Raw genomic sequence first — 27,148 nt, forward strand, 5'->3', positions numbered from 1 at the left:
TGCTTTATGGCTTCCAATAGCAACAGTAAGCTTTGAACCCACCAATTTGTATCCCCAGCCTACATTTCTATACTGATTTTCAGGGCTAGAAATCAAAATGCCTACTAAACAGTATTTATTTTCAAATCTAATATTTTGAATCCAATAATTTTGAAAATTTTAACATGACCCAAATTGAATCCCTGATCCCGATTCCTCTTACAAGTTTCCCTACTTTGGCCGATGCTCAGGGCAAACGCCTAGACCTCACCCTTGACAGCACTCATCTCTAGCCCACATCTGTAAATTCCATTGATTTTATCTTTAAAACATACCTCAAATTCTACTACTTCTCCCGATCACCTCAACCCTGACTGAAAACACCAGCATCCATTGGCAGGTTAACTTCAGTAGCCTCCTGGTTTCCCTGTGGGACCCTAACCCCACCACGGTAGTCAATCAGCTCACCTAACTGTGGTCAAAACCCTCCATGATAAGGCTTCCCTTCTTATTCTGTGTTAAAGTTCTATGACCTAAAGGCACTGTGTCATTTGCTGCTATCCTTTTTATCTGCTCCTCTTTTCCTTGTTCAGCTGGCTATACAACTCTTTCTTCAACATATAATGTACAGATCCACCTTGGGGCCTCTGCAGCAATGTCTCTCTGCCTGGAATGCTCTTCCTCAAATATGCACATGGTTTGTGCTCCACCACCTTCTTAAGGTCTTTGTTGACTCAAAAACCACCTCTCAGTGAGGCTTTTCTTGGTCGCTCTCATCTAAAATGTCACAGACAATCTCCACACATTTCATCCTTCTATTTTTCTCCATAGCATCAATCAGTCTCTAACATGTATTTTATCTATTCCTCTCACTTACTATTTATTGGTCTGTCTCCCACTAGAATATAAGCTCCATGAGGCTGCAAGATGTGAACCAGGCTCTTTAACTTTCAGTGGGCTGGGCTTTTACGCCCCGAAAAACAGATGTATTTTAATCATTCAAAGTGACTACAGTGTTATGCGATCTGCCCAAGCTGAGATGAAAGGGAGATCTTGGAGCATGTTTAATGGCAGGAGAAAGGGAAACGAGAAAGTGAAAAAGGAACTTTTTCTTTATACAGGTATCCCCTACTTTTTAAAGATTCACTTTATGCCACTCTTATGCCACTTTATGCCTGCTCTTACGAAAGACCTGCCTGTTTTCATCAACCAAAAGAGACCTGAAGAGGATCTTTGCTTTTGCAAAAAAAGGTGAGAGGTGAAAATAGCGAACAGTCTTCACTTGCATTTAACACGGAGGCGGCGCGTCCTGAGCAGTGAGGGCAGCACCAACAGCCGCCTCCCCCAGGAACTACACTCTGCGTCTCAGCATCAAGCTTCCGTAGCTCTGATCTGTGAGTCTGTGGGCATCTGTGCTTTATTTTGATTTATTTTGTGCACTGTGAGCAAGACATGTCCTAAGGTAACTGCTTCTTCACTTGACGTCATTTAGGCTTACCAAAGGTTTCCTAGGAGCACTCTTACTTTCAGATGGTGGGGTAAACCTGAATTAACTTCGGAAGAAAAGGTTCATTTACTTAGTAATTTTACTGATACAGCGAAAGTAAAATCCATTTCAGTTCTGAGTCGAATTATGCAAAATCAGAGACAAAATTAACAGGAACTTTGTTTACTGAAATCTCACTATTTGCTAACACCAAAAAGAAAGATGAATTGTTAAATTCCATAATTAAGGACTTAAATTTGTTTAAATACTATAAAGAAAATGAGAAGTACTTTTATTTTACTGTTTTTCTCCTTTCCTCCCTTTAAATACCATGTTTCCCATAAGTTATTACATCTTCTACACAAAACAAACAAAAGTAAAAAGCAAGTAGAAAGTTAAGCTTGATAAACTTGCACCTGGGAATTTTCTGTTACCAGCTGTTCTTATTGTTAACGACTGACATTTTTTTAAACATTAGCAGCAGGAAAACTGATCTTAGCAAAATCCATTTTCTCATCGCTTGAGTATTAATTTAGCAATTACTGTTACTCAAGGGTCATAAACACTAGCCTTTCACAGAATTGGAGTGCCCCATAAGAAATTTCAAATGCTTAACAACAGATTAAATTTTATACATATCCCTTTTAAAAAATATATATAATTCTTTTATCCACATGGCTTTTTAATTCCATACTAAGCCAAATGCAAAGATCTGAACTAAAATCTATATGGTTTCTATCCCTATGGCCATCTTAAAATAAGCTGAATTAAATTCAAGGAGATAAGACTATCAACAATGACATAAGACGGACATACTATGAAAACTAGTATAATGGTGAGCGTCCCATTCTAAACCATTAAACTGATAAAATAAATATACCTGCATGTAGTACACATTTAAAATTTAAAAATTACTAATACAAAGTTCTTACTTAAGCATGGGTTTAATTTTATGTCTACAAGAATGAAAGAGCTTGAACTAAGACAAAGTGAAAGTGAGGTCGCTCAGTTGTGTCCGACTCCTAGTGACCCCATGGACTACCAGGCTCCTCCGTCCATAGGATTTTCCAGGCAAGAGTACTGGAGTGGGGTGTCATTGCCTTCTCCAGGGGGTTTTCCAATCCAGGGATCAAACCCAGGTCTCCTACATTACAGGCAGATGCTTTACCATCTGAGCCACCAGGGAAGAGTGAACTAAGAAAATACATTCATATAACCTGAATAGACCTATTTGAATAGACCTTATCCACCATGACTAAATTTTAAAACACTACATTGATACATCTATTATAAACACAAATAAAACCAAAGAAGAACTAAATAAATGGAGAATACTCTATGTTCATGGGTAAGAAAACTCAATACTGTCAAGATGTCAGTTCTTTCCATCTACAGAGTCAATGCAAATCATCAAAATCCCAGCACATTACTCTGTATATATCAACAAACTGATGATAAAGTTTATATGAGAGACAAAGACCCAGGAAAGCCAACACAGTATCAAAGGAGAATGAAGTCAGAGGACTGACACTATCCAACTTCAAGACTTACTATACAGCAACGGTAATCCAGACACTGGGGAACTGGCAAAAGAATAGACAAATGGATCAACTGGACAAAAACAGAAGCCAGAAAACAGACCCACATAAAATCGAGTGACCTTGACAAAGGAATGAAGATAATACAATGCAACACAGATAGTTTTTTCAACAAATGGTGCTAACAACAGCTGGACATCCATATGGTAAAAAAAATAAAATTTGGGCACAAACCTTACACCCTTCATAAACATAAACTCAAAATGGATCACAGATCTAATATAAAATGTAAAGACATCATTAGGGAATTCTAAATTAAAACAAGATACCACTACACCCCTACATGAGTGGCCAAAATCCCAAACACTGACAACAACAAATATTGGTGAAGATGTGGCGCGACAGGAACTCTTATTAACTGCTGGTGGGATGCAAAATGGTACAGCCTCTTCAGAAGGCAGTTTGACCAATTTCTTACAAAACTAAGCATACACTCTTAACACACAATCCAGCAACTGTGCACCTTGGTACTTAATGAGCTGAAAACTTATGTCTATACAAAAACCTGCACATGGATGCTTAGAGCAGCTTTATTCATAATGGCCAAAACTTTGAGGCAACCAAGATCACCTTTAGTCAGTGAAGGGATAAATAAATTGGTATTAATATATTCAGATGGTAGAACATTATTCAGTGTTCAAAAGAAGTAAGCTATCAAGTCATGAAAAAACATAGAGGAAACTTAAAAATGCATATTCTCAGTGGAAGAAGCCAATCTTCCACTCATACATGTTGTATGATTCCAAATATATGACATTTTGGAAAAAATAAAAACTATAGAGTTTGTAAAAAGATTAGTGGTGGGTAGGGTTAAAGGGAAGGATGGGATGAACAGGCAGAACATTAACAAATGTACCAGTGTGTTACGAGATGGTGGTGAGGAAGCTGTGTATGTGGGGACAGCAGGTGTTACGGGAATTCTCCATACTTTCTACTCAATTTTGCTGTGAACCTAAAACTGCTCTAAAAATAAAGTTTATTGATTAAAAAAATACAAATAAAGTTAAGAACAAGTAAACTTTTCCATATTAAAGCAAGTTAGTAACCATTTCTTTAACTGTTGGTTTATGAAAAGTTTCAAACTTAAAAAGGGATGCTTACCCTCCAAATCTGTTTTAAAATCAATTAATTTGGAACTTGGGTCACATTTTAACCATATTAATACAACTGGTAGTTTCAATGCTGGCTCATAATTCAGTTTAAACAATTTCCCGATAACTTTAAATGAAGTACTATATATGTGAAGATCCCAGACTTTTACTAATGAAGACATCATGAATATCTATTATTCCCTCCAAGTTGTTAAGGCAAACACTTTCTCCTCCTAGTCCCTTTCACTCTGTTGGCTGAAGACTATAGAGTTCTACCTTCCCTGGGACACTAAAGTGGAGTGTGGGGGAGAAGGTAATCTCAGTGATCAATGAGTAACTCACTTTAACGAGGTTATCTATGGTGGTCAGGGCTTTGGGATATTCCTGGCATGTATAAAAAATTTAATTACATTAAGTACATCAAATGCTAAATGGACATATGTGTGAAGTAGACCAAGCAACCTTTGTATTGGGAAAATATGTCCCCAAAGAAGAGCTGCAACAACAACAGTAACCACGTGCACTGACTGAGCATTTGGATGTCGCTGATACAGCCAAGGGTCACTACATTAAATGCTGTGTATCTCATTTAAGCCTTGTAACAATCCTGTGAGATAAGACGCCCGGTCCCCAAATGAGAAAACCAAGGCTCACAGCAGGTAAGCAGCTCTGTGCAAATTCTCCATGGCTAGTATGGAGGCAGACACAATGAGTTTATCTACAGAGAATACAATCTTAACCATACCTTTATATTTCTTTTCAAATTTCAAACATTTGTTTTTTAAGTGAACAGGTGCTACTCCTGAGTTCACTATTAGGGAGCAATGATATAAGACAATGGGAGAGGGGAAATGGCTTAGAAAACTAAAATATAGACCTAGCAGTCTGTTGGAGAAGGAAATGGCAACCCATTTTAGTGTTCTTGCCTGGAGAATCCCAGGGACAGGGGCACCTGGTGGCTGCCGTCTCTGGGGTCGCACAGAGTCGGACACGACTGAAGCGACTTAGCAGCAGCAGCGGCAGCAGCAGCAGTAGCAGTCTGTCAGCAGTTCACAACTATCTTCCCTTTCCCCATCCCCAGAAAGTTTGCCTCTTTCTGGTAAATTTAAAGCCTTGAGAAGTCTGCAGCAGCATTGCTTATTAAGCCATACTGTGTCTTGCTGAGCATATGAATTCACTTTGAACCTGAAGTATGTGCTTGAGCTTTTGCAAAAGTTTGCACACTTCACCACAGTTGACTCAATGGAGAAAATGGAAACAAAGTTATTCATTTATTCATTAAAGATTTAAGGGTCTTCTATTCTGTGCTGAGCACTTATGCAGAAAACTAAAGATATAAAGGCCACCGCCTTCAGGGAAATTACTGCCTACCTGGGAATATAGTGAGTAACCAAACAAACGCACACCTGTGTGCATGCGCACACACACACACACACACACACAAGGGAACAGATAACGTGCTACAAAGGACAAGTGTATTTGCTGAGTGACCTAGTTAGGAAGCACAGGGAAGATTCGCAGAGTAACTGATGTTTGAGATGGTATTTGAAACGCTCAGTGGGGGGTAACTAGAAAAGCTTAAGGGAAGAGCTGGGGAACACTAAACAGCATATGTAAATGCCCAGAGGTGTAAGGAGCAAGGTGACCGGCAGGGCCCGGAAACAAGCCTAGCGTGGTAGACGCATAGAGAACAGGGGAGAGTGCAGTGAGAGGAGAACTGAAGAGGGAGCAGGTCCCTGTCGAGCTATATTATAGAGCCTGACATCAAAACATTCAAGCAGGGGCAGGGCTGTCATACTATTACATTTTGAAAACATTCCTCATACTGCCATATGGAAAATGGTCTAGAAGAGAACCAGAAAGCCTGTCAGTGGACTACTGTGATAATTCAGGTGGAGATGAAGGTGGACTGGACTAAGGCAGTATTAGAGATAGAGAGAAGACAATGGATCGAGAGAGAGTCAGGAAGGAAAAATCAACCAAACTTGTGTTGTTTGGAATATAGGAGGTAAAGGAGAATGAGGTATCAAGAACAGTTCAGTTTTCTGGATGTGCAACTGAGATGCATACAGAGATTAGGATAGAGACAATGGAAAAGAAGACGGCTTGGACATGCTAGGATTAAGATGCCTTTGAGATGTACAAGAAATAGATGTATCACAATGTCAAAGCCTTGCCTGTGTTAAATATTTACAACTCAAAGTAGACACAAATGTCTGAGACCTGAGTGCACAGGTGGTAACTAAGGTCCTGCAGATGAGGATAAACCAGATTATGGAAAAATACAGGGATGAGGAGATGACACTTAGAAAAAGAAAACCACGTATAAATCATGATAATATATAGCAGGCCACGACAAATATATAATACAGTGACAAGAAAACTAAATGGGAGCAAAGCAAAAGAGATTAATTAATACATGAAGAGCTATGGGGGGAAATGTGGCTTTGAAAGAGAAGACTTCATCTGCTAAGAATATGGGGACCACACCAACTCACAGTGAGGAAAATCAAAACGTAATTTGGAAAGATCGGCAAGACATGTTAAATAGGGCGGGTGGAAGAACAAAAAAGAAAACAGCAAGTACAGAGCAATGGATACAAATACTTCTATTACAGGTGTAAACTACAACGGCTATCTGCATGTGCATGTTGGCAATATAAACAGACTCTTTCTGGAAAGATATACAAGAAAATGCTAATATGGTTTCCTCTAAGAAGAATCTGGTGCTCTGTAGTAGAAAGGAAACCTACTTTTCACTGTATACCCTTTTCTATTCTAAATGGTTTCCTATGTACCAAAAAAAAAAAATAAAAAAATAAAGTTTTGCCTTTTTTTTTTAACTTAATTAAAAAAAATAAGGGGAAAAAGAACAACCCAGTGAGTTTTATGTGACTAAAGTACCAGACCACAGGAGAAAATCTAAACCACACAGGATTTTAAGCAGGCAGAGTGAATTTCTATGATATGTTTGTTTTCCTCAATCCTAGCACTTTGGCACCTGAGACACCCTGATTCTGGAATAACAACGATTTAGAATGACTTACCCTTTCTTAAGTAACATCCTTGCCCCCATTCCTTGTACATTTTAAAGTTTGGAGCAAAGCAAAAGAGAGATTAACGTCCAAAATTAATTTACATTAATTTGTCCAAAGTTTAAGCTTTGCCATTATACTGTAAATCTGTATCATGTGTCAATCATATTTAACAGATCGTCTCATTTTAATTTACCATCCTCTACTGAATAGGACAGACTATGACTGGGTAAAATACAACTAAGAGATGATAAATGGACCAAGCTCTAGTCTAGTTTATCATGAAGGTTAAATTAAGCACACATCTGTCTTTTAGTTTTTCTGTATGTTTTGTTTTAAAGTTTGAGCGCCAAGTATGAACTGTTTGTGCTGTACGCTCCATTTTCGTTCAAAACTTTATGAAGCCCACAGTGAATCCCTGACCTGCAAAAATCTTTCAAAATTAAATAAATCTATTTCCTGCTTATGTTCTATTTTATGAAAATCTTTTTCCTTAGTGGATAACATAATTATAAAGCTTCATAACATCGGCAGTACATATCGATATAAAACAGTAAGCAGGGCACTTTCAAAATTCAGTGCTAATGGCCCATTCTTGTAACATTTACTGAGCAGCCACTGTATGCTGGGCACTGTTAGGTACTGAAAATAGTGATGAACAGAAAAGACATGATCTTTGCCCTCACAGAGGCTGTACAAATACTGCACAAATATCACAAAATTATGAACATGAAATGAAAAGAGAAAGTGATGTTGCTCAGTCGTATCCAACTCTTTGTGACCCCATGGACTATAGCCTACCATGCTCCTCCATCCATGGGATTTTCCAGGCAAGAATACTGGAGCGAGTTGCCATTTCCTTCTCCAGGAGATCTTCCCGACTCAGGGATAGAACCCAGGTCTCCTGCATCGTAGGCAGATGCTTTACCGTCTGAGCTACCAGGGAAGTCTTGAAATATGAAACATGAATAATGCTGGTTAAATGCAAAGTCACTTACATAAGCAGGATTTCTCCCAAAAAGAGTACTTAATGAACTTATCCTTTGTTTTATGTTTTGTCCTAACATATCTAGGGAATGGACTATATTCCTTTCAGTTAACACTGGTTCACTCAAGTAATAAAGGGAGAGGGAGGGGAGGAACATTGTGGACTAAATCTCCCAGGTGATTTTAATAAGCAACACTCTTAAGGACAGAAGCGGAAGATATTAAGAAGATGTGGCAAGAATACACAGAAGAACTGTACAAAAAAGATCTCCAGGACCAAGATAATCACAATGGTGTGATCACTCACCTAGAGCCAGACATCCTGGAATGGGAAGTCAAGTGGGCCTTAGAAAGCATCACTACGAATAAAGCTAGTGGAGGTGATGCAATTCCAGTTGAACTATTTCAAATCCTGAAAGATGATGCTGTGAAAGTGCTGCACTCAGTATGCCAGCAAATTTGGAAAACTCAGCAGTGGCCACAGGACTGGAAAAGGTCAGTTTTCATTCTGATACCAAAGAAAGGCAATGCCAAAGAATGCTCAAACTACCGCACAATTGCACTCATCTCACATGCTAGTAAAGTAATGCTAAAAATTCTCCAAGCCAGGCTTCAGCAATATGTGAACCATGAACTTCCTGATGTTCAAGCTGGTTTTAGAAAAGGTAGAGGAACCAGAGATCAAATAGCTAACATCTGCTGGATCATCGAAAAAACAAGAGAGTTCCAGAAAAATATCTATTTCTGCTTTACTGACTACGCCAAAGCCTTTGACTGTGTGGATCACAATAAACTGTGGAAAATTCTGAAAGAGATGGGAGTACCAGACTACCTGACCTGCCTCTTGAGAAACCTATATGCAGGCCAGGAAGCAACAGTTACAACTGGACATGGAACAACAGACTGGTTCCAAATAGGAAAAGGAGTACGTCAAGGCTGTATATTGTCACCCTGCTTCTTTAACTTATATGCAGGGTACATCATGAGAAACGCTGGGCAGTAAGAAGCACAAGCTGGAATCAAGATTGCCAGGAGAAATATCAGTAACCTCAGATATGCAGATAACACCGCCCTTATGGCAGAAAGTGAAGAGGAACTAAAAAGCCTCTTGATGAAAGTGCAAGAGGAGAGTGAAAAAGTTGGCTTAAAGCTCAACATTCAGAAAACGAAGATCATGGCATCTGGTCCCATCACTTCATGGGAAATAGATGGGGAAACAGTGGAAACAGTGTCAGACTTTATTTTTTGGAGCTCCAAAATCACTGTAGATGGTGATTGCAGCCATGAAATTAAAAGACGCTTACTCCTTGGAAGGAAAGTTATGACCAACCTAGACAGCATATTCAAAAGCAGAGACATTACTTTGCCAACAAAGGTTCGTCTAGTCAAGGCTATGGTTTTTCCAGTGGTCATGTATGGATGTGAGAGTTGGACTGTGAGGAAAGTTGAGCGCTGAAGAATTGATGCTTTTGAACTGTGGTGTTGGAGAAGACTCTTGAGAGTCCCTTGGACTGCAAGGAGATCCAACCAGTCCATTCTAAAGGAGATCAGTCCAGGGTGTTCTTTGGAAGTAATGATGCTAAAGCTGAAACTCCAGTACTTTGGCCACCTCATGCGAAGAGTTGACTCATTGGAAAAGACTCTGATGCTGGGAGGGATTGGGGGCAGGAGGAGAAGGGGAAGACAGAGGATGAGATGGCTGGATGGCATCACCAACTCGATGGACTTGAGTTTGAGTGAACTCCAGGAGTTGGTGATGGACAGGGAGGCCTGGTGTGCTGCAATTCATGGGGGCTGCAAGTCGGACATGACTAAGCAACTGAACTGAACTGAACTGATTACTATATCTGAAGCCATGGGTTGCAACCTTGGCTGCCAAGTGGAATCAACAGTGGACCTTTAAAAATTACTGATCCTTAGGCTATAGCCCCGAGAGATTTTGACTTAATCAGTGTGAAGTATGGGGTGTGGCCTGAGCTTAAGAGAGATTTAAAGGGTCATCAGGTGATATAAAGTGTAGCCAAAAACATTCAAAAGGACTTGGGGGAGGGGGGAGAGCTGATATGCAGGAAGAATGGGGAAATACTCAGCTATGACATAATTACCTAGGCTCTGTACTCCTATTGTACAGACAGATGTTAATAGGCTACAGTAATTTCTTGCCAAAACTCATTATCATCTTGGATCATAGTGAATTTATGAAGGTGATGCTGTTCTGTTGGGCTCAGCCAGGGGCATGATAGCCTCCCTGGACAACTCCTCCATCACCATCTCCGAAAGCTACAATATAACCAGCAAAATGTGTGCTCGTTGCTCAGTCATGTCCAACTCTGCAAGCCCATGGACTGCAGCCCACCAGGTTCCTCTGTCCTTTTCCAGGCAAGCAATGTTTGTTGCTCAGTCGTGTCTGACTCATCGCGATCTCATGGACTGCAGCCTGCCAGACTCCTCTGTCCATGGAATTCTCCAGGCAAGAATACTGGAGTGGGTTGCCATTCCATTCTCCAGGGGATCTTCCCGACCCAGGGATCAAACCTAGGTCTCCTGCATTCCTGGAAGAATTCTTTACCGTCTGAGTTACCAGGGAAGCCCAACCAACAGAATACAACAATTTTTAAAAGTGTGGTCAAATGAGAAACTGTCTCAAAAACATCCTTACTCATACAACGCACAAGTAATTTTGCCTATACATTTGTCTCTAAAAAGTAAAATGTTTTACGATAGTTTAAGATTCCTGCTCGTCCTGTTCTCTGCTTTCTTAACATTTCCTTCTCCTTCTCTGACTACAAAGCAGAGGCTGACTTATAAGTATCAGGTAGAGCAATCATAGATAGGTAAAATAGTATTCTAAATCCTATTTATATTTAGTAATTTCTCTCAGTTCACCCTGTAACATCTAGAAAATTCCACATAATTTGGGAAAACAATTATAATGATTATTAAATCTAGAAGATTAACCAGTAACATCACTAGATATTATTATGACCATCAAGCTATAAAACACTTTTAAAACAGACCTAAATAACACCTGCAACTATCATTCAGGGACTTAAGTAATATCATCTAAAAGAATATACAACAGTAAAAGATTCACTAAAACAATCAAGAATACATTAATCTATGTGACACAGAACAGTTCTACTAGCATAACACTGCACACTGACACCAGGTTAGAAATGTGAAGTCACAAAAGCAGCTGCTGCACAGTAAGCTAAAATCAAGTACTCCTTAGGATAAGACGTTATAGAAACCACAATCTTCTACTGATGAACACTGGCCTTCTGTCACCTTGAAAGATCCTTTTTACCCCACTTCCATCTCTTATTATCTGGATTAACCTGAAGTTGAGTTATACATACCCTACTTCTTTTTATATATATATATATATATATATATATATATATATATTCCACAGATATTATTACACATACATTCTCTCTCTATATATATATATAACTTTGAGACAACATTTCACAGAAACTACATATAGATTGTTTCTACGTCTAGAACTGTAGTACTGTATATTTTGCATTTACCAAACGTCATAATTATCTGTCCAACTGTCATCTCAAACTCAACAAGGTCAAAATAATCTTCAAAACACAACCTGGCCCTTGTAAAGATCCAAAATTATAGTACTTGATAGCAGAAGTGTGGGAGGAACAGTCATGCTCACACATTACTAATGGGCGGAGAGAGGAGTGAACTTTTTAAAAGGTCTTTAGCCACAGTGTCAAGAGCCATTTGGTCAAGTAATCCCACTTCTAAGAAGCTGTCCTAAGAGAATAAACAGAGATGTGGACAAAGATTTTTGTATAAGGAGGCGCAAAGCAAATTAACAATGAAATGCAAATGTCCAACAAAATGGTAACAGTTAAATGACGAGGTTTTCAATGAACTCTAAAATCGTCACTACAAATCATGATTCTGAAGATTATTTACTGACACGGAGAAATGCCCATAACAGATTAATGTGGAAAAGTGTCACAAAACTGTATTAGTGGCAATCAAAATGTATAAAAAATAGGTGTATATACCATATTTTAAATAAGTTAGATGAAAACATTAAAAGTGGTTATGTCTACAATGGAATCATAGTTGATTTTTATTATGCGTATTTTTGCTTTTGTGTCTTATCAAATATTCTGTAATAATTATACTGTGATAATCAGAAAATAATGTTATTTTAAAATACAGCACTTTCACTTATCGTTTCAGTTACACAGACTTGAGTTTTAAGCTTCCTTCTTCTCCAGGCCACGTATCCAATCATTCAACGAACCCTTTTAAGCAACTGTTCTGATAGCACAAGAATGGAAGCAGCCAACTAATTGTACTGGGAAGGCTCAGAAATCCTCTGGAATCCTTGGAAAAATTCCTAATGACTTTGAACATGCCATTTCTCCTACCTCCATGATAATCCCTGCCTCTTTCAATATACTTTATTAGAACTCATTAACAGAAAGGCCTCCCTAATGCTATAGAGACTTCTCCCCATTGAAGTCATCTAATACTCACTGCTGTTCGGTTTTTTGGTTAGGTTACACAGATGGGGGACCAACTGGAGGAGAACAGAGAAGCTTGAGGTCAAGGCAGATAAAAACATTAAACAACTCCTGAAGGCACCAAATGGTAACATGTTACACAATAACAGCCTTGAGCTGACAGGACTGAGTGATGTTCAGCACACATTCTCTGCTTCCTAAAACAGGCGAATGGACATTAATTTTCAAACATCTGAAAAAACTCAATTATTCTTGAAAACTGGTATGTTAGAACAAAGACATATGACAACTAAATGCACTGTGGTATCCTGGACTGGATCCTGGCACCAAAAAGAAAAAAAAAAAAAAGAGTATTAGCGGAAAAAAATTTGAATAAAGCCTACAGTTCAGTTATTATTAATCTTTTTAGCTTTGACAGATATTACAGAAGCCTTCACAAATATTTTTCATTTCTGATGGCTTTTTCTTGCCTAAGGGATAGGCACCTAATATCAATAGTACTAAGTCAGCGCTAAGGTCTGCCCAGATCAGAGATGAGGTCTTCTGCCTCACATTCCAATGCTCTCATAAACGACACTGCCTCATGTTCAAGTCTTGGTTGTCATTCAATCCACCGAGTGAAAGCACCAGCCATGGAAAGAATATACAATAAATCTACTATACAGACAGACAAAACCCATAACAATTTGCACTGTTAAGAATCTTTGTGTTTCACGGCACTCACAGAAAACCGTACATCTATTTTAACAACTAGTATTGAGCTATACCAATCACTGATATAAAAGACATTTCATACTAAGCTTCCATTACCACTCAGTGCTCCTATGAGGAGAGGTAAAGGCCTTTGTCTCAAGTGCTATTAAGCACTGTACAATCTACTTTAAAAAGGAGAAAAAAAAAATGCCAGTGAATCTCTGAAGCATTATTTTTCACTGTACTTCTTTATAAAGTAAAGGAGATGTGCTAAAGCATCAGAAGGAGCCTCTAAGAGTCTACGTATGAAAATTCAAGTCTCCGTGTTCTTCCAAGGTAAAGACTATTTCACTTACTGCACAGTCCAACTCTTTTGATTAACCTAACAATGTGACAATAAGGAGAATAGTTTTATAAATATCTCAGAACTATTTTGTTAAACATTTAATCTATGATTACTCTGAATATTACAGCTGCTGAAAAGTGACTTCCTTTATCGTCAAGCTAAGTATTTTCCCAGTATTTTACCCTACGGACTACGCGACTGAGCACACGTGCACACACGGACGCACTGGCGACTGCCCACCCTCACCCTTTACACCACACTTCACACTAAAGAGAGGCTACAATTCTTCTAACCATGAAAGTTCAGATGTTACAGCGTTTTTATACGTCCCAAAGCAGCTAGTATAATGCTTTCCACGTAACACTTAATAAATGCTTGCTGAGTAAATGTCAAGCATGATAAAAGGCATCATGGCAAAAGACTGATTATTTACAAAAATATTTTTGTTCCAGCCAATATTTTATTTTACGAACATCAAAAGTCAGGCACTGCAGACCGTGGTAGAGACAAAAATAAAGAAAAATAAAACATCATACATCTAGATTTACAGAACAGTTATATGCCAAATAGCATAATGTGCAAAACGATGTCTCACGGAAGGTTCAATGTCCCATGGAAGGATGGAGGAGGATGCATCAACTCTGCTTAACTGTGTAGAACAGAAGACGCTATGCATGCCTGAATATAAGGCAATCCACCATCTTCCCAGTACAAAGAGATAAAAGCTTTTTGCTTCCAATCTAAACACATCAATTTTTAGCAAAGTCAAGGAAACTGTTAAATGATCATTTAAAATAATTACTAGCTTACAGATATTTAAATCACCCAATAAGAAATTAATTTGCAAATAATGCTTTTCTTCACTCTCATATTCAGTTAAAATTTTATTCAACTCCTTGATGCCAGGGTCTTCATCATCACCAGAATCATCTCGAGAGTACATGAACTCACTTTTAAGTTATTGAGATACAGCTCTTCTTGACTGTACAACTGACACTGCTCTCAAAAATTTTATGCTGGCCAAAAGTACCATCTGTACAATTTTAAATGTTTTTTTTCATTCAACCTAAAAAGGCATATTCACTATATACTCAATGGAACCATTTATTATATTCCTTCTTAAATGTATTAATCAGCTTTCTTGTGTCACTAAGTCATGTCCAACTCTGCAACCTCATGAACTGCAGCATACCAGGCTTCCGTCTTTCACTATCTCCCAGAGTTTGCACTAACTCATGTCCATTGAGTCAGTGATGCCATCCAACCATCTCATTCTCTGTTACCCCCTTCTCTTGCCCTCAATCTCTCCCAGCATCAGTCTTTTCCAATGAGTTGGCTCTTCACATCAGGTGGCCAAAGTATTAGAACTTCAGCTTCAGCACTAGACCTTCCAATGAATATTCACGGTTGATTTCCTTTAGGACTGGCTGGTTTGATCTTCTTGCTTGTCTTCTGAGTTATAATTTATAACACAATGTCACATTTTGAAGTGGACAACTGGTTAGGTTGCAACATCAACCACAATCACCTTGTAATATCACCACAATCACCATAGGGAACCTTTCCACCACCCAAAAAGGTTTCCTCATACTCCTTGCAGTTAATCTCCTCTCCTCACCCCTATCCCCTAAGAACAACTGTTTTGCTTTCTGTTGTCACAGTTTCTCCTTTTCCAGAATGTTGTTATCAGTAGAAATAGAGAGTACACAAAGCTTTGTGACTGGGTTCTCACATTCAGCACAATCTCTTCAGACTCATTCATGTTTTGGTGTGAATCAATAGTTCCTTCTATTATACAGATATATCACAATTTTTATTTACTCATCCAGTTTGTAGACAATGGGTTGATTTCAGCTTTTGGCTATTAGGACTAAAACCACTATAAATATTCAAAGTACATCTCTGTAAAAACGTTTTCATTTCTCTTAAGTAAATCCCAGTAAGTGATATTGGTGGGTGTACTCGTTTCTTAGAATTGCCGTAACAAAGTATCATAAACTGAGTGGCTTAAAACAACTGAAATTTATTCTCTTCCACCTCCGGAGGCCGGAAGTGTAAAATCAAGGTATTGGTCAGGCAATGATCTCTTGAAGCTGCTAGGAAAGAACCTGCCCATGTCCTTTACTTAGCTGATGTGTCTGTAATCGTCAGAAGTACCCCCTCTTGCCTCTGTACACTCCCTGTCTCTCTCCTCTTCTTCGGACAAGTGCTGGATTCATACTAGACTAAGTCATACTGGATTAAGAACTCCCTACTCAAGTAACGTTCAAAATTCTCCAAATCAGGCTTCAACAGTATGTGGACTGTGAACTTCCAGATATTCAAGCTGGATTTAGAAAAGGCAGAGGAACCAGAGATCAAATGCCAACATCCGCTGGATCATCGAAAAAGCAAGAGAGTTCCAGAAAAACAGCTACTTCTGCTTTATTGCTATGCCAAAGCCTTTGACTGTGTGAATCACAACAAACTGTGGAAAAGTCTTCAAGAGATGGGAATACCACACTACCTTACCTGCCTTACCTGCCTCCTGAGAAATCTGTATGCAGGTCAAGAAGCAACAGTTATAACTGGATATGGAACAACAGACTGGTTACAATTCGGAAAGGAGTACGTAAAGGCTGTATATTGTCACCCTGCTTATTTAATTTCTATGCAGAGTACATCATGAGAAATGCTGGATTGGATGAAGCACAAGCTGGAATCAAGATTGCCAGGAGAAATATCAATAACCTCAGATATGCAGATGACATCACCCTATGGCAGAAAGTAAAGAACTAAAGAGCCTCTTGATGAAAGTGAAAGAGGAGAGTGAAAAAGTTGGCTTTAAACTCAGCATGGAGAAAACTAAGATCATGGCATCTGGTCCCATCACTTCATGGAAGTGATGGGGAAACAATGGAACAGTGACGGCCTTTATTTTGGGGGGCTTCAAAAATCACTGCAGATGGTGACTGCAGCCATGAAATTAAAAGACGCTTGCTCCTTGGAAGAAAAGTTATGATCAACCTAAACAGCATATTAAAAAGTAGAGACATTACTTTGCCAACAAAGGTCCGTCTAGTCAAGGCTATCATTTTTCCAGTAGTCATGTATGGATGTGAGAGTTGGTCTATAAAGAAACCTGAGCGCTGAAGAATTGATGCTTTTGAACTGTGGTGGTGTAAAAGACTCTTGAGAGTTCCTTGGGCTTCAAGGAGATGCATCCAGTCCATCCTAAAGGAGATCAGTCCTGAATATTCACTGGAAGGACTGATACTGAAGCTGAAATTCCAATTCATTGGCCAAGTGATGCGAAGAACTGACTCATCTGAAAAGATCCTGATGCTGGGAAAGATTGAAGGCAGGAGGAGAAGGGGATGACAGAGGATGAGATGATTGGATGGCATCACTGACTCGATGGACATGAGTTTGGGTGAACTCTGGAAGTTAGTAATGGACAGGGAGGCCTGGTGTGCTGCAGTCCATGGGGTTGCAAAGAGTTGGACAAGACTGAGTGACTGAACTGAACTGAACCGACTCAAGTGAGGCCTTGTATTAAGCTGCAATGATTATTTCTAAATAAGGTCAGATTCGATGTACTAAGACTGAGCACCGAGACATACCTTTGGATGGGGAGGGGTGGGAGTGGGCACAATTCAAATCCCAACAAAGAGTCCTACGGTAAGTGTATGTTTATAACAACCAATTGCTAAACTATTACTCAAGTGGAAAGACTAGAGATCTCTTTAAGAAAATTAGAGATATCAAGATTTCATGCAAAAGGGGCACAATAAAGGACAGAAATACTATGGACCTAACAAGCAGAAGATATTAAGAAAAGGTGGCAAGAATACACAGAAGAACTATACAAAAAAAAAAGATATAATCACTTAAAAATAGTTAAGGACTCAGATAAACACAATGGTGTAATCACTCACCTAGAGCCAGACATCTTGGAATGCAAAGTGGGCCTCAGAAAGCATCACTATGAATAAAGCTAAAGGTAGGGGAGGTGATGGAATTCTAGCTGAGCTATTTCAAATCCTAAAAGATAATCCTGTTAAAGTGCTGCACTCAATATGCCAGCAAATTTGGAAAACTCAGCAGTGACCAAGGGACTGGAAATGGTCAGTTTTCATCCCAATGCCAAAAATGCTCAAACTACTGCACAACTGCACTCATTTCACATGGAGCAAAGTAATGCTCAAAATTCTCCAAGCTAGGCTCCAACAACAGTAGGTGAACTGAGAACTTTCAGATGTTCAAGCTAGATTTAGAAAAGGCAGAGGAACCAGAGATCAAATTGTGAACATCAAACTGATTACCATATAAAAAGCAAGATAATTCTAGAATAACATCTGCTTCTGCTTCATTGACTACACTAAAGCCTTTGACTCTGTGGATCACAACAAACTGTGGAAAAATTCTTCAAGAGACAGGAATACCAGACCACCTGATCTGCTTCCTGTGAAACCTGTATGCAGGTCAAGAAGCAACAGTTAGAACCAGACATGGAACAACAGACTGGTACAAAATAGGGAAAGGAGTATGTCAAGACTGTATATTGTCACCCTGCTTACTTAACTTCTATACAGAGCACATCATGCAAAATGCCAGGCTGGATGAAGAACAAGCTGGAATCAAGATTGCCAGGAGAAATATCAACAACCTCAGATATGCAGATGACACTATCCATATGGCAGAATAAAGAGCCTGTTGATGAAGGTGAAAGAGGCGAGTTTCATTCTGGCTTAAAACTCAACATTCAAAAAACTAAGACCATGGCATCCAGTCCCATCATTTCATGGCAAATAAACAGGGAAACGACAGAAACAGTGACAGACTTTATTTTTCTGGACTCCAAAATCACTGCAGATGGTGACTGCAGCAATGAAATTAAAAGACGCTTCTCCTTGGAAGAAAAGCAATGACAAACCTAGACAGCATATTAAACAGCAGAGATGTTACTTTGCCAACAAAGGTTCATCTACTCAAAGCTATGGTTTTTCCAGTAGTCATGTATGTATGTGAGAGTTGGACCATAAAGAAAGCTGAGCACCGAATAATTTATGCTTTTGAACTGTGATCCTGGAGAAGACTCTTGAGAGTCCTTGGACTGCAAGGAGATCAAACCAGTCAATTCTAAAGGAAATCAATCCTGAATATTCATTGAACGGACTGATGATGAAGCTGAATTTCCAATATTTTGGCCACCTGTTATAAAGAACCAACTCCTTAGAAAAGACCCTGATGCTGGGAAAGATTGAAGGCAGGAGGAGAAGGGGATGACAGAGGATGAAATAATTGGATGGCATCACTGACTCAACGGACATGAATTTGAGCAACCTCTGGAGATGGTGAAGGACAAGGAAGCCTGGCTTGCTGCAAACCATAGGGTCACAGAGAGTTGTACATGACTGAGCAACTGAACAACAATCTATGTCTATCTCCATATATGTAAATACATATCTCCTTACATCATACAAATCACAGAATAGCAGGTATCTTAGAAATTTTTCATTTGCAGGCTTCATTTTTAACTCCTGAAAATAGTTTTGTCCCTGAAATAATATACACACAAATACTGAAATGAAATATCTCTTTTGCTACAATAAACAGAAATTAAAAGTTCAGAATACTGAGTCGTGATTTTTGTCATTTATCTAAATAAAATTTATTTACCTGAAATTATATAAAATACCAGTGTTTTCCTACCCCTTTCTCTACTTTTCATAAATGACAATCTCAAATCAGGTATTATTATACATCTAAGTTTAGTAAAATTTTCATGACAATGATAAAGCTGTATTTCTATTACTAAAATCATTTCACCAGTTAGAAGCTACATTTTGTTCCTCTCAGTATCTCCTTTGAAACTTCAACATGAATAAAAATGAAAGTTCTAATACATACTAAAATTTGAGAAGGGCATAAAATAATATTGAGACATGCTACTTCCAAGAGATTTCAGGTAGTCTTACCTAAAATTACGTGAAACATCTGCCTATAAATTACAGTGTTTCTGAATCATAGTTGAGAATAAGGAAGCACACTTAAAAATTATATTGTTTCAATCTCATTTCCTTTGCATGTCCAGATTATGGTGATACACTTGAAATTTTTTCTTTCACATTTTCAGAGACTGAAAAAGAAATACCAGGTAAAGAAGATTGAGAGAGTTAATAAAGAAATGCACACAAATGAGAAAATTCTAAGATGCAGAGAACATACTGAAAACAGCAAATGATTCTCCCTCCAATATTTTTTGGAAGATCATTATCCTATTTATATTATCTATGTTACAGAGGTTTCCTTTGTTAGGGGTCATTTGAATAAGCTAGTTAAATGGTTTTTTCTGTAGTCTCTACATATGAAAGAATAATATAATCTTTATTAGATAGCAGAAGCTGACTCTGAAGAGAAATAAATGTCACCAATTAAAAATTAATGTTTAATATGTTATTTCATACAATTGCTACTAGATGAATAAGTAGGGTCATGTTCTATTTTTCTTTTCCTTTGAATGAGGTTTGCTTTAGCTTTTGTAAGATATTACTTCAATAGGAGAGTTCATTTTGTCAGAGATGTCTCCCAAGGAAAACTGGACAAGGTACATGCTCAAAGCAGCACTGGAAGCTTCTGCTGCTTCAGAGGCGAAAAACCTCAGAAGACTGATTATTGGCAATGTTGGGTTTCCAGATTTTGCTAATGGACTCCCTTTCCTGGTGCAGGTTTCCCACTGCAGAAAATAACTCTTGGATGATAAGCACAGGTTACATGGCATTTGCAAAGCTGCATTTGTGAGCCTGGCAAACTCTGAGTTAGAAACAATGGAGTTTTAAAAATCTTTTAAGTCTGGAATGGAACCATTTCAAATCTGAAAAGGAGCTGATAGGAGTTAAAATGTTCCACAATCCTCGTGCTGTATGAGAGGGTGTCTACTTCTTTAAGTAGACATGGTTTAACGTTTCAAGGGAACCATAAGAAAATAATGTGTGTATCTTCCAAAACTAGATAAAGAGGCAAAATATGAGGAAAACTGACTCACTAGAAAAGACCCTGATGTTGGGAAAGACTGAAGGTTCCCTGAGGGGGAGCTGCAGTCCATGGGGTTGCAGAGTCAGACATAACTGAGCAACTGAACTGAACTGATGAAGACAAAAAGAAACTAATAAGCCTGTAAAAAAACCTTCAATAAATTTACAAAGGGAGAAAGAAGTACAAGAGGTAATAGTGAGACAGGGACAGGAGAGGATAGAAAATGGGAAGTCCTAAGTAAACGGTAGAAACAAACCCCAATTCCAATCAATATAAATAATTACTTTTCAGAGATCGTCAAACTGAATTTTCTCTCTCTCTCTCTCACCATACAGAGAAATAAGGTATTTTTAAAAGACAAAACCCAAAAGCTGTAAGGATAAATGCTTCAGGGAATTCCCTGGCATGCCACAACTAACACTCGATGCAGACAAATAAATAATTTGAAAAAAAAAAAAAAAAAAAGTTTTGGACAAGACTAGCAAAATATAAACACCTCTGATGAGACTGAAAAAAAGGGGCACAAACAATAAATATGAAAAAAAAAAAACCTTAGACAAATGGTTCTACGCCTAGAAAAACATAAATTATTGAAAGAAGCAGACTATGAGAATATAAGAGGTAATCTCCACCTTTCTGTTATGCCAAGCCACTCCAAATATAAAACTACCAGGTCCAAATATTGCTTTATGGAAGAGTTTTATTAAATTTTGAGCACAATATTATTCCAACTTTAAAACTTTTTAAAGAACCAAAAACTTTCTTCTGAGGCCAATATAAACTTGATATTAAAAATAGGCTAATAAAGTAGAATTTTTTTAAAAAGTTAAAAGCTAATCTCACCAATGAACACAGATGCAAAACTCCTCATAACAAACCATCTCCAAAAGTGTTTATATCATGACCAAGTTGGGAATGCAAAGCTAGTATGACATTAGAAAAATATACAAATGCAATTTCTCATATTAACAGATTAGAGAAAAAACACAACTTTTTTTGAAGCATAAAGCAGATAAGCATTTGATGAAAATTTTAATACTCAATGAAGAGTTTACATAAGAACACTACAAACAACAAAAATATCATTTTAGAAAATTAGAAAAAAGGATTTCATTAACTGATATGATCAACAGTAATCTTTCAAACATACACATCAAACATCATTTTTTAATTTTTTAATTGGAGGAAAATTGCCACACAATGTTGTGTTGGTACTGTGCTACAATGTGAATCAGCCATAATTACACATTTATATATATAGCTAAATGCCATTTTTAAAGATTAAAATTTGCAACACTTCAATGTCTCAATTAAGACAGGAAACCCACATATGACCTAGTGGATATTACAGTGAGATAAAGAACTAAAAGGAAAGGGAATTTTTTTAAAAAAAAGAAAGAAAATTATCCGAGATAATAAAAATGAATAAATATAAAGCTTAAAAAACATAGAAGCAAATTATTAGATTTGATAAAAAGAGTTTAGGTAAGGTTACTAAATACAAGAACAGAAAAAACAATCAACTTAATTTCTAAATGGAAGAACAAGAACAAATTGAAATATTTAGATGATATAATTTATAATATCAAAAATACTAAACTCTTAGAAATAAACCTATCAAAAGATATACAATACTTACATGGACCAAATTATGAAACATAAACAGAAATCAAATAAGTTCTAAATTAATGGGATAGTGTATATATTAATGGACAAAGAGAGTCAACACTTTTAAGAATTCACTTCTGATTTGACAGAGTCAACAAAATTTCAATCAAAACCACAAGAGAATTTTTCTAGAATCTGATAAGCAGATTCTCAAATTATATGGATCAGTCAACAGCTCCTGATGAAAAAGGTATAGATTCTTGCCATACCAGATAAAGATTCATTAGAATTTTAGTAGTTAAAACAGTGGGGATTCCCAGGTAACACTACTGGTAAAGAACCCGCCTGCCCATGCAGGAGACACAAGAGACGTGGGTTCAAACCCTGGGTCGGGAAGATCCCCTGGAGGAGGGCACGGCAACCTACTCCAGTACTCCTGCCTGGCAGGCTACAGTCCACAGGTTTGCCAAGAGTCAGACATGACTGAAGTGACTTAGCACAGCACAGTACAGTTAAAACAGTCCCATGTAGTATCTGTGTAGAGACAGAAAATCTCATCAACAAAAGAGAAAAGCCCAGCCTGGAACCATGCAGAGAATCATGAAATGATCAAGAGGTGGCACTCCAGTCAATGGAGAGGTTATTCAATAAATGGAACTAGAACAGTTACCCACATGGCGGAAAAAAATGCAACTGGACCAAGAACTTACACTATCCAAAGAACCAACTCCAAACAGACTTAAAATAAATACAAAAGATAAGCCTTTAAAAATAAAATACTGATAGTATATTTATGATATTATACAAGGTAGAGAGTTCTTAACCATGATATAAAAAGTTCTAACTATACAAGAGAATGACACAAATGAACTAGGAAAAAAAAAATAAAAAACTGCAAAGCGTCAGTACTGATAAGCATATATAGCAAAGAGAACTACAGCACTCTGCTGATGGGACCATGACCAACTTAGCATTATCTTGTACAAACGAACATACACACACCCTGTCATCCTAATTCTGCTCCTATACACATACATAAAGAAACTACTCACACGTACCAGAACACACATTAAATAAGCACTGAATTAAAAGTGTTCACGACAAAACAAAACTCAACACCCAACACTTCCTACTACTAGCAGACTATCAAGGTGCATGTGTGCGTGCTAGGTCGCTTCAGTAGTGTCTGACTCTTTGAGATCCTATAGACTGTAGCCCACCAGGCTTCTCCAGGCAAGAATACAGGAGTGGGGTTACCATGCGCTCCTCTGGGGATCTTCCCACCCAGGGATCAAACCAATGTCTTTTGTGTCTCCTGAATTGGCAGGCAGGTTCTTAACCATTAGCGCCACCTGGGAAGCCCATCAAGGTATTTTCATATAATGAAAAGTATGTAAGACTGAAATTTAATGACCTATAACTACATGCCATGACTCAAATAAATCTTGACACATGATTTAAGAGACAAACGAGTTTCACTTTGAGATGGTAACATTTAAGGACTGTACCTAAGAGACAGGCCCACTAAACATCAGCTTTGTAAGACAGTGGGGCATATGGCCGTGAGACCCACAAGGCTATACTGAAATGAAAATCAGGGTTTAAACAGACTCACCAAGGCTATTCCACAGGGCCCAGCACAGAGCAGCTGACTGAAATAACTTGCCTTTCCATAGAGGAGGTCATCTGCTTATCTTGAAAGCTTCTACCTGTGGGCAAGCCTCTAATTTAAGGCACATCTAAGGGTCTTCAGAAGTTCTCTCCAAACAGGAAGCCAACAGGCCATCATCTTCACTCTCTTTCTACTGGACTCCAAGTTGTTGGCATCGCCAGTCTACAAGGAACTTGTGCACAAATCTGGTGCCCCTCTCATGCCCTGGTTCTGATGGCCAGCAGGGCTTGGGTTCAACAGATGGTAAACAGTTCTTAACTAGATTTCATCCCAAGGTTCAGTTCAGAGAAAGCACACAGAAACACTTAGTCTTCCTCTGAATACTTTAAAAGATATTACCTGAGAATTTAGCTTCCAATTTGCCTGAACCTAGGTGCTGATTCAACCTGCTTATTTAACTTATATGCAGAGCACATCACGAAAAATGCCAAGCTGGATAAAGCATAAGCTGGAATCAAGATTGCCGGGAGAATATCAATAACCTCAGATATGCAGATGACATCACCCTATGGCAGAAAGAGAAGAGGAACTAAAGAGCCTCCTGATGAAGGTGAAAGAAGAGAGTGAAAACACTGGCTTAAAACTCAACATTCAAAAAACTAAGATCACGGCATCCAGTCCCATCACTTCATGGCAAACAGATGGGGAAACAACGCAAGTAGTGAGAAACTATTTTGGGGGCTCCAAAATCACTGCAGATGTTGACTGCAGCCATGAAATTAAAAGACGCTTGCTCCTTGGAAGAAAAACCATGACAAACCTAGACAGCATATTAAAAAGCAGAGACATTACTTTGCCAACAAAAGTCCATTTAGTCAAAGCTATGTTTTTTCCAGTAGTCATGTATGAATGTGCGAGCTGGACTATAAAGAAAGCTGAGTGCCGAAGAACTGATATTCTTGAACTGCAGTGTTGGAGAAGACTCTTGAGAGTCCCTTGGACTGCAAGGAGATCCAACCAGTCAATCCTAACGGAAATCAGTTCTGAATATTCATTAGAAGGATTAATGCTGAAGCTGAAACTCCAATATTTTGGCCACCTGATGCGAAGAACTGACTCATTGGAAAAGACCCTGAGGCTGGAAAAGATTGAGGGTGGGAGAAGGGGATGACAGAGGATGAGATGGTTGGATGGCATCACCGACTCGATGGACATGAGTCCGAGCAAGCTCTGGGAGTTGGTGATGGACAGGGAGGCCTGGCATGCTGCAGTTCATGGGGTCACAAAGAGTCAGACAGGACTGAGCAACTGAACTGACTGAGGTGCTGATTAAGAGCCTTCCTTTTGAGACACTGACACACCCTGAATTACTTGAAGCAACTAAGAACAAAGGCTGCCTGGTACTATCTCAAGATTTAAAAGACAACTAAGAGGTATGGGAGAGTTTAACAACAAACAATAAAGTTATTCTACTACACTAGGTCACTACTCCTTTAAGAGATGGCTGAACAATCTAAAGCATAGAAACCAACACAAAGTCAAGGAAATGAAGAAACAAAGGAAGATATTCCAAACAGAAGAATAAGATAAAATGTCAGAAAAAGACCTTAATGAAACAGAGGTAACTGATTTACCTGATAAAGAGTTCAAAATAGCTGGCATAAAGATGCTCATGGAGGTCAGAACAACTTATAAACAAAGCAGGAATTTCAACAGAGATAGAAAATATAAGAAAATACCATGCAGAAATCAATTTGTAGTTCAGCCACTCAGTCGTTATCTGACTCTTTGTGAATCCATGGACTGCAGCACGCCAGGCTTCCCTGTCTATCACCAGCTCCCGGAGCTTGCTCAAACTCCTGTCCATCGAGTCAGTGATGCCATCCAATCATCTCATCATCTGTCATCCCCTTCTCTTGCCCTCAATCTTTTCCAGCATCAGGGTCTTTTCCAATGAGTCAGCTCTTCCAAGCAGGTGGCTAAAGTACTGAAGCTTCACCTTCATTATCAGTACTTCCAGTGAATATTCAAAGTAGAGTTCCTTTAGGATTGACTGGTTTGATTTCCTTGATCTCCTTGCTGTCCAGGGACTCTCAAAAGTCTTCTCCAGCACCACAGTTCAAAAGCATCAATTCTTTGGTATTCAGCCTTTTTTATGGTTCAACTCTCACATCCATACAGAACTACTGGAAAAGCCCTAGTTTTGACTATATGAACCTTTGTAGGCAAAGTAATGTTTCTGCTTTTTAATACACCAAGTTTGTCACAGCTTTCCTTCCAAGGAATAAGCGTCTTTTAATTTCATGGCCGCAGTCACTATCTGCAGTGATTTTGGAGTCCAAGAAAATAAAGTCTGTTACTGTTTCCATTGTTCCCCCATCTATTGCCATGAAGTGATGGGACTGGGTGCCATGATCTTCGTTTTTTGAATGCTGAATTTCAAGCGCGCTTTTTCACTCTCCTATTTCACCTTCATCAAGAGGCTCTTCAGTTCCTCTTCTCTTTCTGCCATATGGGTGGTGTCATCTGCATATCTGAGGTTATTGATATTTCTCCCAGCAATCTTGATTCCAGCTTGTGCTTCAACCAGCCCAGCGTTTCTCATGATGTACTCTGCATATAAGTTAAATAAGCAGCGTGAGAATATACAGCCCTGATGTACTCCTTTGCCAATTTGAAATCAGTCTGTTGTTTTATATCCCATTCTAACTGGTGCTTCTTGCCCTGTACACAGATTTCGCAGGAGGCAGATCAGGTGGTCTGGTATTCCCATTTCTTTAAGAGTTTCCCACAGTTTATTTTGATCCACACAGTAAAAGGCTTTAGCATAGTCAATGAAACAGAAGCAGATGTTTCTATAGAATTCTCTTGCTTTTTCAATGATCCAACAGATGTTCACAATTTGAACTCTGGTTCCTCTGTCTTTTCTAAATCCAGCTTGTACATCTGGAAGTTCTTGGTTCATGTACTGTTGAAGCCTACCTTTGAAGATTTTGAGCTTTGCTACCAGAAATCACAGAGCTGAAGAATACAATTGAACTGAAAAATACAATAGATGGGTTTCAACAACAGACTAAAGAAGGAGGAGGATGAGTAAACTCAAAAGGAACCACTGAAACCCAACCAATCAGAGCAGCAAAAAGAAAAAAAAGGAATACAGAAGAGTGATAATATGAAAGACTGAGAGTAGC

General features: G+C 38.4%; 1 protein-coding gene across 5 annotated transcripts in view; it reads right to left on the bottom strand.

The window, feature by feature from the left end:
• UBE2E3 (ubiquitin conjugating enzyme E2 E3) overlaps window positions 1–27,148 on the bottom strand; it is a 92,072-nt gene that overhangs the window by 13,520 nt on the left and 51,404 nt on the right. The window contains exon 1 of one of the 5 annotated variants that reach the window (XM_055572035.1): window positions 7,991–8,022. The exons of the other annotated variants lie outside the window; for them this stretch is intronic. Coding sequence (XP_055428010.1) covers window positions 7,991–8,007 — 17 coding nt within the window. The 5' untranslated portion in view covers window positions 8,008–8,022. Of the gene's footprint in view, window positions 1–7,990; window positions 8,023–27,148 lie in introns of those variants that run through there. 5 annotated transcript variants of the gene reach the window in all.

Source organism: Bubalus kerabau, chromosome 3 (genome assembly GCF_029407905.1).
Source record: "Bubalus kerabau isolate K-KA32 ecotype Philippines breed swamp buffalo chromosome 3, PCC_UOA_SB_1v2, whole genome shotgun sequence".
Taxonomy (NCBI): Eukaryota; Metazoa; Chordata; class Mammalia; order Artiodactyla; family Bovidae; genus Bubalus; species Bubalus kerabau.